Source organism: Lagenorhynchus albirostris, chromosome 6, assembly GCF_949774975.1.
Source record: "Lagenorhynchus albirostris chromosome 6, mLagAlb1.1, whole genome shotgun sequence".
In the NCBI taxonomy this organism is placed as follows: domain Eukaryota; kingdom Metazoa; phylum Chordata; class Mammalia; order Artiodactyla; family Delphinidae; genus Lagenorhynchus; species Lagenorhynchus albirostris.
Window position 1 is genome coordinate 53,924,226 of NC_083100.1, and position 17,219 is coordinate 53,941,444.

The 17,219-nt window shown below is 35.4% G+C and overlaps 1 protein-coding gene across 4 annotated transcripts in view; it reads left to right on the forward strand.

The window, feature by feature from the left end:
- SESTD1 (SEC14 and spectrin domain containing 1) overlaps window positions 1–17,219 on the forward strand; it is a 138,861-nt gene that overhangs the window by 43,385 nt on the left and 78,257 nt on the right. For all 4 annotated transcript variants that reach the window (XM_060152531.1, XM_060152533.1, XM_060152532.1 and 1 more), the window contains 2 exons: window positions 4,047–4,138; window positions 7,214–7,322. In XM_060152531.1, coding sequence (XP_060008514.1) covers window positions 4,084–4,138; window positions 7,214–7,322 — 164 coding nt within the window. In that variant the 5' untranslated portion in view covers window positions 4,047–4,083. The remainder of the gene's footprint in view (window positions 1–4,046; window positions 4,139–7,213; window positions 7,323–17,219) is intronic.

Here is a 17,219-nt window from a genome sequence, read left to right on the forward strand (position 1 = left end):
ACTGGAGAAGAGCATGAGCAGATACCTCATGTTATTTAACATTTATTGTGGTGATGGTAGTGGATGGTTGTATTGTCTTTTGCAGGATTTTCTCTTTATTTTGTGTGTTTTGTACATTATTCTATGAGCTATATAATTAGAAATAGGCAGATTTTTTTTCTTATGGCTGTGCTAATGACTTGAAAAATGTAAAACAAATGACTTGCAAAACCACATTTAATTGGAACTAGTAGTACAGTAATCATTACTTTTTATTATCCATCTCTTTTATGATAACAATGAAAGAGATTGATGTAAAGGAGACTGTAGAAGGGAGGAAGATATAAAGAGTAAACATTACAGCTTTCATCTCTTGACTGCTTCACATTTTATTCATCAATTCATTTGATATTGGCCCACACAGCCAAAAATCTATATTTCTCATTACTTTAAATTACTTTTCCATCACTTTCAAAATGTTCTTTAAAAAAAAAAGACTGTTGGATTAAAAAAAATTAGTATTTTGCCATGCTGAGGTGGTTTTGTGAAGTCATGGAAAGTTTGGAAAGAGCATGTGTCTCAGGAGACAGTGATGAAATGTAAGATTGCTTCTGGGTACTATAGTTTGCCAAGGTAAATCTAGACTAGAGATTGAAACCATCTCCTTTTTGCACTTTAAGTATGAGGAGAACACAGTGGTGAAAAATTTGGCACTTGCTGGCATAAAATTGATAACCTGACTTGCAAAGCTTAGATAACACAGATATTATTCAAAGGATTACCTGCAGCTATCATTTCTTATGCCTTAGGAATTCCAGAGGTTCTTTTTTCTTGGGTACTGGTTAATTAGATTTTATTGTGGCAAGGCGTAACCCTCAGTGTATTGATGGACATTTTCATTCAGAATAAATGGCAACAGATTGGGGAAAAAAAAAACCTACAAAGAAGAAGCAGCGGTGCTGAATGATTGCAGATAAGACCTACCAAACTCTGAATTGCAGTTTTGCTTCCTGTACCAAGTTTCTCCATTGACTAAAAGAGAAGGCTGCTCTAGCTAAAACTTAAGCAGAAAGGGGTTCATTAGAAAGATGTATATAACTCAGAATTTATGAGAAGGATGGAGAAATAGGCTCAGAAAATAGGAAGGACACAAAGGCAGTTGAGAAGTTGTCTGGAGCATCCCATTGACAGCCTAGATCAGCAGTTCTCTTGTTACTAGGTTTCGGGGGGTCTGTGAGTTCAAAACTATTTTAATAATAATTCTTAGTACTGCCCCTTTCACTGTGTTGACATTTGCACCAATAATGCAAAAGCTAGGACTCCATCTTGTTCAATTGGCCCGATGTCACTGGATTGTTTTCAGGGCTGTTTTATTGGTAAGCTGATCATGTGATATGAGAACATCATTACTGGGACCAGATTGCCTGGGTGTGAATCCTAACTTCCCCAGTTACTAGCTTTGAGATGTTGGGCCACATTTAACCTCTCTCAGCCCCATTTTACTTTTCTATAAAATGGGGTTAATAATAGTAGTTATCTCATAGAAATGTTGCAAGGAGTAATTAAATTAATATAAGTAAATCATTTAGAACAATGTATGCCTTATAGTAAACACTTGGTAAATGTTAACTTGCTTAATCATCATTATCAGACTTTTACATCTGGTCTTTGACAAGCTGGTCACCAGAGAAGGGAGCTTAGCCGTGAGTCTGAACTGTCTGGTTCTTGTAGTGCTGGAGAAAAAACTCATCAGGTCAAGATACTGATCTGGAAACATGAAGTGCTACTATTTTAGGTTAAACATGTAAAACATGAGCTTTTCCCTCATTCTTCCTACTAATTGTATGTTAGCCTGGGCAGATGTAGAACAAAACTGAATGAACAAATTGCAAACAAATATTCGAGGATAAAACTTGAAGAGAATATGTCATATTTACTTTGACAACATGTTTTCTTTTGTAGATATATAAAAATAGTAGTGATTTTTTTTAGTTGTATATACAAAAGCTGTAAAATAATATACTTCTTTAAGTAGCCTTGCTTGTGTAGTCATTATCTGACAAGTAATAAGACTACATCGGTTTTTTTCCAAGTAATCTGGGAATTTTTTCAAAAGACTACATTTTTTTCAGGGCAAGGCTGTGACTTGAGTTTTTAGCTCCAGCTGAAAGCACAGTGCTTGAAATGGGATAGGTTCATAGCAAGTATTTGCTGAATAAGTAATATAGAGTCACATTTTCTGCTCTGCTGGAAAATTATTTTCAAGAGAGTGTGCTTTCTGATTACTGTAGTTAATAACACTATTGCATATTTGAAAGACCTAAGAGAGTAAGTCTTAACAGTTCTCATCACAAGAAAAGAATTTTTGCAACTATTTATAGTAGTGGATGTTAACTAGATTTATTGTGGTGATCATTTCACAATATATACAAGTATCAAATCATACTGTACACCTGAAACTAATATAATTTTCTATGTCAGTTATAGCTCAATAAAAAAAGAGGAGGCTGTTTATAAAAGAGTATACTTTCACTAAATGCAATGCAATTTTACAGTGTCTTCCAAGGAACTGTCACTATATAGTGATGGTATGCGGGTGTAGGACAAGGGAAGGAGGGATAAATGTGATGGAGAATACTCTCTCAGACATGAAATTAAGTTTAGGTGGCTAATATAATTGAACCTTTGATTTTCTTGTTATGTTTTGTTTTGAAGTTCCTGCTTTTCTTAAAATCGTGCTTTGATGGTATATTAGGCTGGCCAAGCATACAGATGCCTGCCATGCCAAAGCTCCCATTTAAAGGAAACTGTCTTGCTCTTAGCCCTTGCTGTATGAATAGTCCCATTTTGTATTTTCCATAACCCCTGGGCGTACCTGAGTGGACACTAGAAAACTAAACCAAGATCAGTGAATTATGGCTTGGTACAAAAAGATAACTAGGCTAATCAGATTTTTCCCTGGCAAATTTAAAATACAAAATGTGGAGAGATAGAGACAGTTAACAGTGAGGGCAAAAATTGAAACAGTATATTGGGAAATAACTTGAGGTAAACATGAGGATAAGGTGAGTTATTATGTGTTATGGGGAAGCAAAAATATGAGAAGTGAGAGAAAGTCATTTAATAGTGGATCTGAAAGAATCAGATATTTGGAATTAAGCTGCGTAAATAATAAGGAGAGTAATAGAATATTGCAAGTTTGATTAATTGATTCATTCCTTTATTCAACAAATAATTTGTTGAGTTACTGCTATGTACCAGGCACTGTTCTAGCCCAAGAGCATTGCTCCGAAAAACAGTTAAGCCAGTGATTCTCAACTAGCTGTGATTTTTGCCTACCAGAGGATATTTGGCAGTGTCTAGAGACATTCGGTTGTCACAGCTGGGAAGGGGGAATGGTATTAGTATTCTAGTGGGTAGAGGCCAGGGATGCTGCTAAATATTCTACAAGGCACGGGACAACTCCTTACAGAAAAGAATAAATAATCTGACTCAAAATGTCCGTAATTCTGAGATTGAGAAACCCTGCGTAAGCCGTTAAGTATAGGCATACCTCAGAGATACTGCTGGCTCGGTTGCAGACGACCACAGTAAATACTGCAATAAAGCAAGTCACATGAATTTTTTGGTTTCCCAGTACAAATAAAAGTTATGTTTATGTAATACTGTAGTCTGTTAAGTGTGCAATAACATTATGTCTAAAAAAACAATGTACATACCTTAATTAAAAATATTTTATTGCTAAAAAATGCTAACCGTCATCTGAGCCTTCAGTGGATTGTAACCTTTTTGCAGTGGTAACATCACTGATCACAGACCACCATAACAAATATAATAATAGAAAGTTTGAAATATTGCAAGAATTACCAAAACGTGATGCAGAAACACGAAATGAGCAAATGCTGGTGGAAAAATGAGCAGTAGACTTGCTCAATGCAGGGTTGCCACAAGCCTTCAATTTGTAAACAACACAATATAGTGAAGTATAATAAAATGAGGTATGTCTGTGTATATTTCAGAGAGTAATTATTATCTTGTAGTTGACATTTAACTTTCTGTGTTTTCAGAAAGGAAAATTTACTGGAGGAAGTTTACTGGAGTAAAATGGAGGCCTCAGTAATATTACCCATTCTGAAGAAAAAACTAGCCTTCCTTTCAGGTATGTTTTCTTCTTAAAATTGGAAGTGTTTGATGTATAAATTTGTTTAATCTTTTTTTCTTTGATAAGTTTGGCAGAAAGGCATTTCCTTTTTCTCTGAATGTTTTGTTTTAAAGGTGTTTCTGAGACACCTTGTACTCAGAATGGATAGCGGTGCAAGCCAACTCTGTCACTGTTGGTGCTTGGCAGCCAGTTTTCATTCTGTTCTGTAATTTGATTAAATGACCTCTACAGGGTAGATGTCATGATATCTCACCTCTCATATAAAAATGAAATAACTAATACAGGCTGAGAATAATTGACTAACCAGCATCTAAAGTATTGTTTCTGAAATATAGAGTAATTCATTTTTGTGTTATCCCGTCCAGCTTTTGTCTTCCATCTTCCTATGAGGGGGGAGTTATGAAATAAATTACATGGTTTTCACTTTTTACTGCTCGAATTTGGTTATAAGGCTTGAATTTACCTTCCATTATTAACCCAAAGTCTGCATTGACTAAGAAGAGTCAAAGAGAAGCTTCGAGATATATTGCTAGTGTGAAAGCAGTGGTGACGCTGGGTGTAGCAATTTTCTGGAATTTTGGACCATTGAGTAAATTTGCACATGCTTTAGAATAGGTACTGTGACCCACCTATTGAAGATTATTTAAGTTGTATTATCTTGCTTTTTCTCTCTTATACTTTTTAGGTCCTATCAGAATTGTCTTGATATTTAGGCTACTAATGTCCTTTTCAGTGTATATTGTATCTCTCTGTAAATTGGCATGTTTTTCTAGTGTACATTATAAAGGAGAAAATAAGATATTGAATTCCACCAGTAATATTAGTTCTTTATTTAATATGTGTTTTCTTTTTTAAAAAAACTTCTTCCCTTACCAGTTGACACTTACGTTTTCTCTCTATTTTTTTATGATATGAATGGTATTGTAGGAAACGTTCTTATTCACAGTTTGTGCATTTTGTACAAGTCCAGCAGTATAAATTCCTACAACTGGAAGTATTAAAGAGAATTTACATTTACATTTAAAGGTTTTGTCAGATTGCCCTATAAGAATATTGTGGCAATTGTTGATCTCTCACCAGTGTATGAAAATGCATGTTTGAAAACAGAAATAGACCCACAGACATAGAAAACAAACTTATGGTTACCAAAAGGGAAAGAGGGGAGGGATAAATTTGGAATTTAGAATTAACAGATAAACACTACTAAATATGAAATATATAAACAACAAGGACCTACTGTATAGCACAGGGAACTATATTCAATATTTTGTAATAACCTATAATGGAAAAGAATCTGAAAGAGAATAGATATATATGTATGTGTATAACTGAATCACTTTGCTGTACATCTGAAGCACTGTAAATCAACTATACTTCAATTTAAAAAAAAAGCCAGTTTGCCCATACTGTTGCCAAGAGTGGATATTACTATTTAAAAAAAATCTTTATCAGTGACATTTTTGCATTCTTATTTTACTTGTCTCTGTGCAGCATTTGACCCTGGTGACCATACCTATCTTGAAAGCCTTTTTCTTCTTGACATCTGCCTTCTTTTGCATCTACACTGGTGATTATTTTGTTGTCCCTTAGTGAAAGCTGAGGGCATGAGGTTAAATGTAATCCTGTATGTTAGACCTGTGCTCTGCAGACAATTTCACAGTGGGTCAGAGTGCTGCAGTTCAGATATGAACCTTTTTGCAGTTTGGTTTAATGCAGGGCTTAGCGATTTTTGAGGAGAAAATGAGACTTCTCTGAACCCAATTCCTCTTGACTTGCTCTTGACCGTTAATTATTTCAACCAGTAATTTTCAAACTTTTTTAATAATAGAGAAAAACTTCTCAAACCAACAAAATCATTCAGGGGATACAGTTTGAAAACCATGGTTGCAGTCTATTAAAAAAAAAAAAACTTGTATTCTAAACAAAACAACATTTGCAGTTGAAGTCACTATTGATTATCGATTAAGTTGAACCATTTGAAATTGCCATTTATTGAGATTAAACAAAGTGGTTGACTATCAGTAATTTACATGGTTAATCTGATAAAAGATCATTTATGGTTGGTACCTTGTGAATTGCATCCATGTTATTCATAGGAATCATTTTTTTTCAATTCAGTCCTTTAACTTTTTAGTGATAGAGATCATATAAAATTGTTTGCTTTAGTGTTTGCTGGCTTTTAAGTTTCTAAAATTGCCATAAATGTCAGTTGGGTCAAAAGATGGACTTCATTGTGAAAATCAATCATGTGGGGAGCTTTCAAAGAAGCTGTGTGTGTATAAAAGTACTAGTTATATTTTAATGCTTATGGAAGATCGAAGAGAACTTGAACATCCATGAAATGTAAGTGCGTTCCACTTCCTGGCTTTCAGAATTCTATATCCAGGTCCCGTGCGCTCTTCTCAGCTGGACAGGGCTTTCCCTTTATTGCCTCATGAACAAAGAATGCCTGTCTGACCTTTGTGAGTTAACTCAGATCATTCCTCATCACAGAATGCTCTTTTGACTTGGTTTATAAATTCTATTCATTTTACTTAAGTTTTAACTTTTCTATGAAATTTTTTACATTTATTATAGCTCTTATCATTTTCTCCATTTTCTAAATCCCTTTTTATAATATTTTATATATTTTGCACAACACAGCCTAACAAATTATCTGTCATATTTCATACTGTTATTTCTTACGACTTAAAGTTTTTCTTCCTAGGTTGATAAGAAATTTGTTGTTTTACTTGCAAATGCTTACTGTGCTAGGCACACAATAGATGTTTGATGAATTGATTACAATCAGAAGCAGACTAAATGGAAGAAATTAAGCAAAATGAGAATTGTTATGTTTAAGTGAATATTTCATTGGTGAATTTTTTTCCTCTTATTTTTTCTAAATTTTATATAATTTTGCTGTACTACTATAAACATTTACAATATATAAAATAAACAGCCATTAGATTGTTTTTTACTGATGTCTTAAACTTGTAATTGTTGTAGTAACATTGGATGCAAATATATGTAATTCATTTAGTGCTTTAATATCTCTTACATGTTAAATTTATATATTTTTTTCTTTAATAGGAGGAAAGGACAGACGAAGTGGCCTCATTCTGACAATTCCATTATGCCTGGAACAGACAAATATGGATGAGCTGAGTGTCACCTTAGACTACCTACTCAGCATTCCAAGGTGACTCTAAAGGTGTCTTTTCTTAAATTTCAATATGTTTTCATTTACTTACGAATGATTCCTGCTGTTGTTAAAGTATACTTTGCTATCTTATCTGCTTTTATTAGCAGTGAAATTATAATTGAAAACACAAGAATCAATAATATATGATGCCACAGCAGATAAAATAAAGACATTTTATATTCTTGATGCACTAAATGATACTGATTTCTAAAATGTATATACTGTCAACTTTTAAGGAGTGCAAAGATTGAGCATCTGTCTATATACCATGTAATTTGAGAAAACTTAGAAAAGTGAATTCAGTAGAAAGCTCTTGTATTTAGGTAGCTATTTCACTAAATAGATATAAATACATCTGTATGTTTTAATATATTGAATGAAAGCTATTTGGAGTTTAAAACATTTTTATTTTTAAAAAATGCAAAAAATGTTTATATTTTAATCCAAAGATCATTGGATTTTTAATTTTTATATTTCTTTGGTGAAGACAAAACTTAAACCTTTGTATTTGCTTGAGCCTACCCATCATTTCAACAACAAGAACAGAAAAGCCCCCTCCCCATATGTGATATTTGGGGACTGAAGTCTGACTGCACATTAGAATCATCTGGAGATTTTTTCCAAAGTTTTAATGCTTGTGGGTCCACCTCCAGAGAGTCTGATCCAATTGTTTTTGGGAGGACTGCTCATCAGACTTTAAAAAAAATTCTTTAAGCTTCCCGGATAATTCTAATATGCAGTCACATTTGCAACCCACTGCAGCAAAGTGCAGGAATGAGGGCAGATTGTTTTGTGTGTGTTTGTAAAATATAGGGGTGGTAAAAGGAACAAAACTATCTTTTACATAATGCTCTTAAGCTCGAAATAGTGAATTTTAAACATTTTAGTCAGAGCAAACAATTCTTTGTATCCTTTTCCTATATTTGCATTATTGACATAATAGATTATTTCATTTTAAACCACCTTGAAGAATACAGGGTTAAAATTACATTTTAGAACAACTGACTTTAATCACATCTGCTTCCAGTATTGGTGTATAATGATTCTGTTGCTGAATGTTTTTTCAATATTGGGAAAATAGAGGTCTTAAAGTGAAAATTTTCAGTCTTTTTACTTTCTGGAAAAGAAAGTTATCAGACTTCACAGTGTATTAGTACTGAATAACCTTGCTAATTCTCTGAGCTGCTGATTGCCAATTTGTATTATTCATCATTAGATAACGAACTGCTTTTTAGGTAAATGGCACTAGCTAAACATATAGCTAACAAATTATGAAAAAATATTCATGGATTCATAGATGGTTAAAAGTGTTCAGGGAACTTAGAGACCATCTGAATCAACTGCCTTATTTTACAGTTGAGGGAATTGAGACTCGGAAGTTAGTTACTTGCCCAAGATCACACAGCTAATTAGCAGTAGAGCTGGGATTAGAATCTGCAGTTCCTGGCACCAATCCAGAGCTCCTCATACTTCAGATGAATAGAGTACAGTGTAGTTGCATCTTATGTGGGGTGAGGTTCTGAAGTTAAAATGTAATGCAAAAATTACTGATAGTCAAAATTACCCTTGAAAAATGCCTAAGGAAGAATTAGAGACTTATGAACTATTTTTCCGTGAACATGCTAGATTTTCTTCCAGCATTGGAACATGTCAGTCATGGAGGCTGAGTTCTGGAAGACACAGTCGGCTTGTGGTTAGGTGTGTGATAAGAAAATGCACGCTTGTATATACTAGAACCAGGATCAGCCTGCCAGGATGCTCACACTGTAGGGTAAATGACCAGTTTCACTCATGCAGCCTGTCTGCTCACTCTGGGTGTGCAAACAGGAAGTACAATGGAGGGCAAAATAGCGTACACTATTTAAACGTTCTCTCTCTCTCTTTCTTATATAGATATACATATAGTACTATTTCAGTGTAAATTATGAATCAGTTTCTACAGAGCTACACATACCTACCTGCCAGCTAATAGAAAAGTTGTAAGTTGAAGCAAGATGAAAGAACTTAATTTAGCAAGACAAAATAGATACCTGGATACTTTATTTTTGATAATTGTTCTGCTAAAGTTTGACCGTCTCAGATATTTGTGAACGCCCTGACTTTTTAGCCTTCTGCTTTCTTGGATCAACCTCCTATAAATTTGGCGTTTAAAAATGTAGTTGGCAGCTTTATATCAGTGCTTGCCATTTCATTAGAGAGCTAGAGGGTTTTTGAGCTCTTCATTCCAACTCTGGACAGTAGTTTATTAGGTGCAGCCTTAAAAACTGATTTTTCTCCTTCAGAATGCCTGCCATTAAAACTGCTTTTAAATTGTATTATGAGAGATTTCAAATACACAAAAAAGTTGAAGGAATAGTGCAGTAAACACCATTATGCCCATCACTTAGAAGCCTGCAACTAATATTGTAATACTTTATCACGTATCTATGTGTTTATCCACCCCTCTTTCCATCCCAGAACTGTTTGGTTTTTTTTTTTTTCAGAACTGTTTTTAAGTTTACCCTGTCAGATCAGTCGCAGCTTGGGTCTAGAAAGTTTTTCCTTTTTTAGTATGTCTGCATTCTTTTTGGTGTGACTTGTTTCTCCCAGACTCTGCTGTTAAAGCTTAACTCCTCCCTACTGTGAATGTCTCCAGACAGCTCCAGCAGTGTAGCTAGCTAATGCGGCCTCTTCTTTATAGGAGATGTCCAAAAGTAGTCTTTCATTGCAGTGAAAATGTTAACATTCTGAATATAGTAACAGCTTTTTAAAAGTTATTTAAAAATGAAAAGAAACTATTTAGTTCTTACCCATATTTTATGCTTAGTTTCATGACCAGGAGCAAGGTGTGATACATACTTATTTTAAATGGGTAACCCAGTACAGTTGAAAATGGGGCCATTTCCTGATTCCTTTACACACAGCTTGGTCCTAAACTTGTTTTTGGTTTCTGACTCTTGAGCAGAGGGCTGAGAAGAAAGGAGAAGTTCAGGTTAATTGTAACCTGACCTGAATACTAAGTTTATGTTCAGGTAACTCCTCATGTCCAGGTCTGTGTGGAGTTCAGGACTAACCATTATTGCCCCATTTTCTACAAAGGGTTTTTAATAAAAAATAACATAGACTGACACAGCTGGGCCAACCTGAGTGTTAAATTTTAGGAGAGGTAAATGGAGTTTTTCTTTTGTTTTACCAGCGATTGCTGTACACTTTAGACATAAACAACATGATTAGAAATTATGAGTCCATGACTCAGAAAGCAGAATCAAATTCAAGATTACCTTATGGAGATAAAGAAAAGATATATAAATTAATCTGCAAATCTTTTCATTAAAAAAGTAAATATTGAGATTAGCACTAAACAAAACCTCACAAGTAGATCTTTATCTCATATCATTTCTTTATATATTTCAAAATTTTAAGTCAGAAGCATATTCACATTCAAAGTATAAAATGAAATTTGTGTCAGTACTATTACACAAAGTATAATTATAAGATATTGAGACTACCAGCTTTTTAAAAACATGTGGCAAAACATATGCATCAGTGTTTCTCAACCTTCTTTGTCATTGTTATCTTTGTAAGGAGCCCTTTTAGGCAGCTTTTCCTATTCACTTCTGCTTGATGTCATAGAGTTTACTGTTAAATCAGTCTGATATTAGAGTGCAGAGCCATGTTTCATTTATCTCCATATTCACAAGGCCAATAAAAATGATTTGGAGACCTTAGGTGTTTGTTATATGGATATTGAAGGAACCAACCAGACTTAGCAATAAAGTCATAGAAATGACTTAAAATATATTATGAAAGGAGATATAACAGCTGTGTATGGTGAAATATCATTTGAATCCCATACAAGTAGTTTTGTAACTGCCAGAATTCTATGGGGCGTATATTCTGTACATTCAGAATTTTAAAAAATTTATCTGTGGACATTTTTATTCAAAGAAAATCTTACAGAGAAACTAAATTTATAAAAGAGCTAGAAGTGTAGGCCCACAGCCATTCCTGCTCATCCCCACCTTCTCAAATTCCACTTCCACTGCAGTGCCCCCTCACCCGCTTTTAAGGAGCCTCCTTGGAGCTTACAGGACTCTGCAGAGCACTTAGAAGGTAATTTGAATATGAATATAACACTGATTGGTTCAGTATAGTCTGTGAGAGTGTGACTGGGATGGCTCTTCTTCTTTTTTAATTTATTTTTTATACAGCAGATTCTTGTTCGTTATCTACTTTGTACATATTGGGATGGCTCTTCTTTATTTTTGTTTTTTTATGGGACATGCTTCTCAGAAAGTTTAAGGCAGTGCCTTCCTTTCTCCTCCTTAGCAAATGCACTTCTGGCAAATGACGGTATAATTGTGTTGATCTTAGAGTTACTTCAAAGCACTGTAGTTAAATGCTCTGAACATGCTTTATGCTGTTGATGAGTGCTTTTTTAATATTTACTTCATTCATTCAACGAATATATATTGAAAACTTATAATGTCCGTTTTAAAATGTGACAGCTAAGCTAGCATTTCCTTTCTTTACCACGTATTTTTAAATTTCCTGTCTCCTCTGTTCCCTTTTCATGTGCTTAAGTTCACGTCGAGGGATGGCTGGGTTGTCAAGCTGGACTAGTACAGCAATAGCCAAGCTAATTTCTCTATCTCCAGTCTCTCCCCAATTTGTACACAAGGACAAGATAAATTTCACCAAAACAACAGTTCTATCATCCTTCTCAGTTTTCTAGGACCTCCTCTCCTTTCCACACAATGAATTTAATTCAGTAGTCATTTATTTTGTTGCTACCAAGTGCAGACATTGTACACCGTGCATTGTGAAGGCAAGAAAGACTAGTGTGTGCTCTCAAGGACAGTCTTTCAGCCTTCTTAACTGCTATGCCAAGACCTTGTGTGATTTGACTTAACCCTTTCATTTCATATTTCTTGAGGGCTTATCATGCAAGGCACTTAGTTTTATAGCACTTGTATTAATTAACTCAGTCTTCAAAATAACAATATTATTATCCCTATTACATAGATGAAAAAATGAGGGCAGAGAAATTTAAGAAACTTACCCAAATTAATAACTGGTACCTTTGCTTATATTCCTCTTGCTCTGTATCCTTTTATGTTAAGTTTCATTAGCTCCTTTATGTCGGTACTTCCCAGAGTCTTCCAGCTGTTCTCCAGACTTACAGCACTTGCCGTTTCTGACTCTTAGGCATTTAATCATAATGTGTTTAATGATAATTCTTGAATTTTTACATTTATTATTTAAGTTTTACATTAAAAAATTTCAAAGATATATGTTTCCCTAGTAACATTAAAAAGGTGACGTCAGTGAGTGTAAAGTAGACACTAATTAAAATACTTTTATTTTACCTTTTCACCTTTCTAAATGATCTTAAGCTTCTTGAAGGGAGAAACTGTGTTGTATAATACATATTTTTTCATAATCCTGTGCAGTACCTCATATTGATACTTAGTAATCAATAGTCAGTGGATATGGGTTTCTGCTCTTTATCTTACTTAAGTTTCTTCATAGCTCTGTGTACTCAAATGCAGCCTGGCTGATCATTTTCAGAACATCTCACATTTGTTGGAAAATCAAACATGTAGAAGTTGCAGCTCAGTAGAAGCTATTTTGGTGGATAAGAAGTTTGTCTAGGCTGGTCTTGCTTTCCTTTGAAGATATTAAATTTGAAATGGACCTGGGAATTTACTTATGGGTGATGATTGGGAGGCATATGTGAAAAAGACTATCCTATACTTAAGGAAATAATAGATAACAGTAAGTCATTTAATTCTCATAACAGCCCTATGAGACGAGCACTATCATCCTTATCTCTTACATATAAGGGAACCGAGGCATAGAAAGAGTGGGTAATTTAAGTATCTTGACCTAGAACCTGTGGCATACCAGGGTTGGAGGGGGATTTGGACCTAGTGGTCTGACTCCAAGCCTCTGTTTCTAGCCACTGTTGTATTCACCTCTGTTATAATCACAGTGCCATAGCTACAAGTTGATAACTTGTAATATTCATTTGCATTTAACCTGCATCTATCACAATTGAGAATTGACATATGAAAATAACTATGGTGAACATAGTTGAGCATAACGGAAATCTTTTTTGTTTTAACATTTTCTTTCAACAGTATATTCAGCGTATATTTAAAACCATAGCATTTTTCTAGCTCAAAGGGAAATTGTTGATCATCCAGTTATAGAATCATGGAATGTCATGATTAAGAAAGTACCTTAACAGTCATCTAGACCAAACATCTTCAATCATCTAGACTAACCACTTTACCCATACTTAAATCCTCTTTATAGAAATGCTGCCAAGTACTTGCCCAGATTAATCTAATTCTGTAGAGAGTCAGCATCTATAGAAGCTACTTTTCTGTTTCTCTCAAGTATTGATTTTTTTCAGATTTGGATTTTAGGTCAGTTCTTCCTAATTGTAGAAAAACTCATTTACGTCACAGAAGAAACATCAGAACACAGAGGTTTAATGACTTGCCAAGAATCACACAGAGATGACTCATAAGTCTTCAGTCACTTAGTAAATATGTGAGATCCTACAATGAGTTCCTCATCATTCTAGGTGCTGAGGAAATGGGTGAACAAAGGCCCAGTCCCTGCCCTTATGGGCCTGATGCCCTAATGATCAAATGAATATTATAAATAAATACATAGGGCTTCTCTGGTGGTGCAGTGGTTGAGAGTCTGCCTGCTGATTCAGGGGACACGGGTTCATGCCCCGGTCCAGGAAGATCCCACATGCCACGGAGCGGCTGGGCCTGTGAGCCATGGCCACTGAGCCTGCGCGTTAGGAGCCTGTGCTCCGCAACGGGAGAGGCCACAACAGTGAGAGGCCCGCGTACTGCAAAAAAATAAAAAATAATAAATACATAGTATGTTGGAGGTTCATAAGTCTATAAAACAGAGCATGAAAAGAATTAAGGGAGGGATGGAGTGCAAAGGAGTCTGTGGCAATATTTTATAAAATGAGAAAGTAACATTTTACCAGAGATGAGTGAAGTGAGGGCCAGGCTATACAGATACCTGATGAAAGAGCATTTAAGAAAGAGTATCTTAGACAGAGGGAGCAGTAAGTGGAAAGGCCCTGAGTCAGGAGCAGGCTCAGTGTGTTGTGCGATCAGTAGGGAGGGTAGTGTGGGTGGAGCAGTTTGAGAGAAGGAGGGTTCTGGGAGAGCCCTCAGAGGGGCTGCAGTCAGAACTTAGAGGACCTCGTAGGCCATGGTAAGGACTTCAATTCTGAATGAGAAGGAAGGCCATTGTTACATTCCTACCGAGGAGTGATATGATCTGCGTCTTCTGACATTTCTAGAGGCCCTCTATATTTAAAGCTGGAAGCTGCCAACGTATCATTAAGACAATAATATCCTTGCTTTCTGGAAGCATATTATCTGATGAAGATGAATTATAAACAAGCAATTATAATAAAACCATAAGTAAAATTAGTGCCATTAAGTAAGTATAAGCAGAGCTCTCTGAGTGGAAAGAAGGAGCCCTTAGTCGTAATCAAAGAAATTAGTGAAGAGCTGCAGAAAATCCATTGACAGTCTCTTTCTAGCCAAAGTGAGTGAGCTTATTAAGGACCTGCTCCTCCTTTAATAGCTGTTTTAACTTAGGCACGTCACCCTTGAAAGGCTCTAATGGAGTAAGAACAAGGAAGTGGGGTGTTAATAGATTTTTTTTTTTTTGGTTAGTGGTCTTAAAATTATAAAATGTTAATAGTAGTGTAGGAATTTACTAATATAGCAATGCAGCTACACACCCTTTATAAGGGACATAATATGCTTCTAAATCGAAGTATGTTCTTGTTAAAAACAGTTTAAACCATCACTCCACTTGTAGGATTGCAATTTTTTTTAAAAAAGGGACTTCCCTGGTGGTCCAGTGGTTAAGAATCCACACTTTCAATGCAGGGGCGTGGGTTCAATCCCTGGTCGGGAAACTAAGATCCCACATGCCGTGTGGCACAGCTAAAAAATTTAAATAAGCAAACAAACTATTCCTTTCAAGTAGTTGAAAGCTCACTTGATCTTACAATCTTCAAATATGTAGTATCTTTGAATTGTGTGTATTTTCTTTATCTATCTTAGTAAAATGTGAGAAAATTATGATTAAGGGTGTTTTTAAGTACTCTAAAAGATAAATTTAGAGTATTTTATGCCCTTATGATCACTGCAGATGGCATTTGCAAGCTTCATTACTTTCTTTGTCTTAATATACAGATTAATTTAGTGTGCTTTGAAATATAGATGTCTCGTTTGTGTAAAACTTACTTGTTTAACAAAATGGTTGTGTAACCTGTACCTCATAGATGCAGGTGCCAAATTATGGGGATGACTTACTTCTCTTGGGCTCTAGTCCCAACCAGCAAAGGCCCTCCACTGGACAGCTCCATGTATCTTAGCTCCCCTTCCTGCAAATTTCCACACTGCACTGGTAGAGTCCCTGAGTTGCCGCCACTTCTCTGAAGACCACTCACTGACAGTAACTCTACTAGGCTTGTCTTTCTTTGGCTTGTATCCTCCGTAAGTCAGGGTGGTCTTCTCCTTACCTGATCCCACAACTAGCAGTTAGATGTCAGATTTGCTTCCCCCAGCAAGTCTTTATGTGCTCTTGCTGATGCAGAAGAGATCACTGTATAATTGCCTTACCCCCACGAATGCTTAGTGGATCCTTTATTTTGTAATGCAAAATCCAAAAATAGAATACTTCAACATTTTTTTATTAAGATATAAGTCACATATCATAAACATCATTTTTTAAAGTGTACAGTTCAGTGGTTTTCAGTATATTCACAAGGTTGTGCGACCATCACTCTCTAATTCCAGAACATTGCCATCAGCCCAAAAAAGAAACCTATACCCATTGGTAGTCCCTCCTCATCCCATTCTCCCCTCCTCCCAGCCCTTGTCAGCCACTAGTCTGCTTTCTGTCTCTATGGATTTACCCATTCTGGACACTTCATATAAATGGAGTCATACGATATGGATTTTTGAATCTGGCTTCTTTCACTTAGCATGTTTTCAAGGTTTATCCATGTTGTAGCATATATCAGTACTTCATTTCTTTTTATGATTGAATAATACTCTATTGAATGGATTACCACATTTTTTTTCCCATTCATCCATTGTTGGACATTCGAGTTGTTTTGGATTTTGGCGGTTATGAATTATGCTGCTATGAATATCTGTTTGCAGGTTTTTTGTATGGACATATGTTTCACTTTGCCTCACCTCTTGAACAGTTCTCTGCTTTCTTTGGAAGCTCAGCTTCTGTTCTTGCCTACAGAGTCACCTATTCTTCTTCCAGATCTTTAGCAATATCATCCTCATTCTTGTGACCTTACTGTTTCTCAATAGAATTGGATATCCTTCTCCAATAATCCTCTTGAGGTTAATGTGAATGTTTGGAGAGAGTAAGGGAGGATTAGTAAAATTCCCTGGACTGTTGGATTTAAATCTCAGGAAAGGGCCTGCTATTAACCTTTCCTATAATGTAGGCAATTGGGAGAACTTTGTGTGGAGAGAATTTTCACTAACAAATCCTTGCTCTGCTAAGCAAAGCTGCAGTTTCTTCCACTATATTAGAGGGAGGGCAGTTGAGATCTTTACGTTGTTGATTTTATAAGTAAAACAAATAGTAATAATAAATAATAATAATATAGCTATGTAGTTTTGGTCATAGGATAGAGTTTTTCCATGTTGTTGTTGCATTTTACTAGGGCAGGCTTCTGAGAAGTGTTTAGTAGGTACTTGAATAATTGAATATAATATATAGCAATAACACATTTTCCAACACTCAAGATAATATTGTGCTGGTCAAGTGACTAAGAATGCAAAAGTGAAAGCAGAGGTGGGTCAGACATGGTGTATTCAAGCTTTGAAT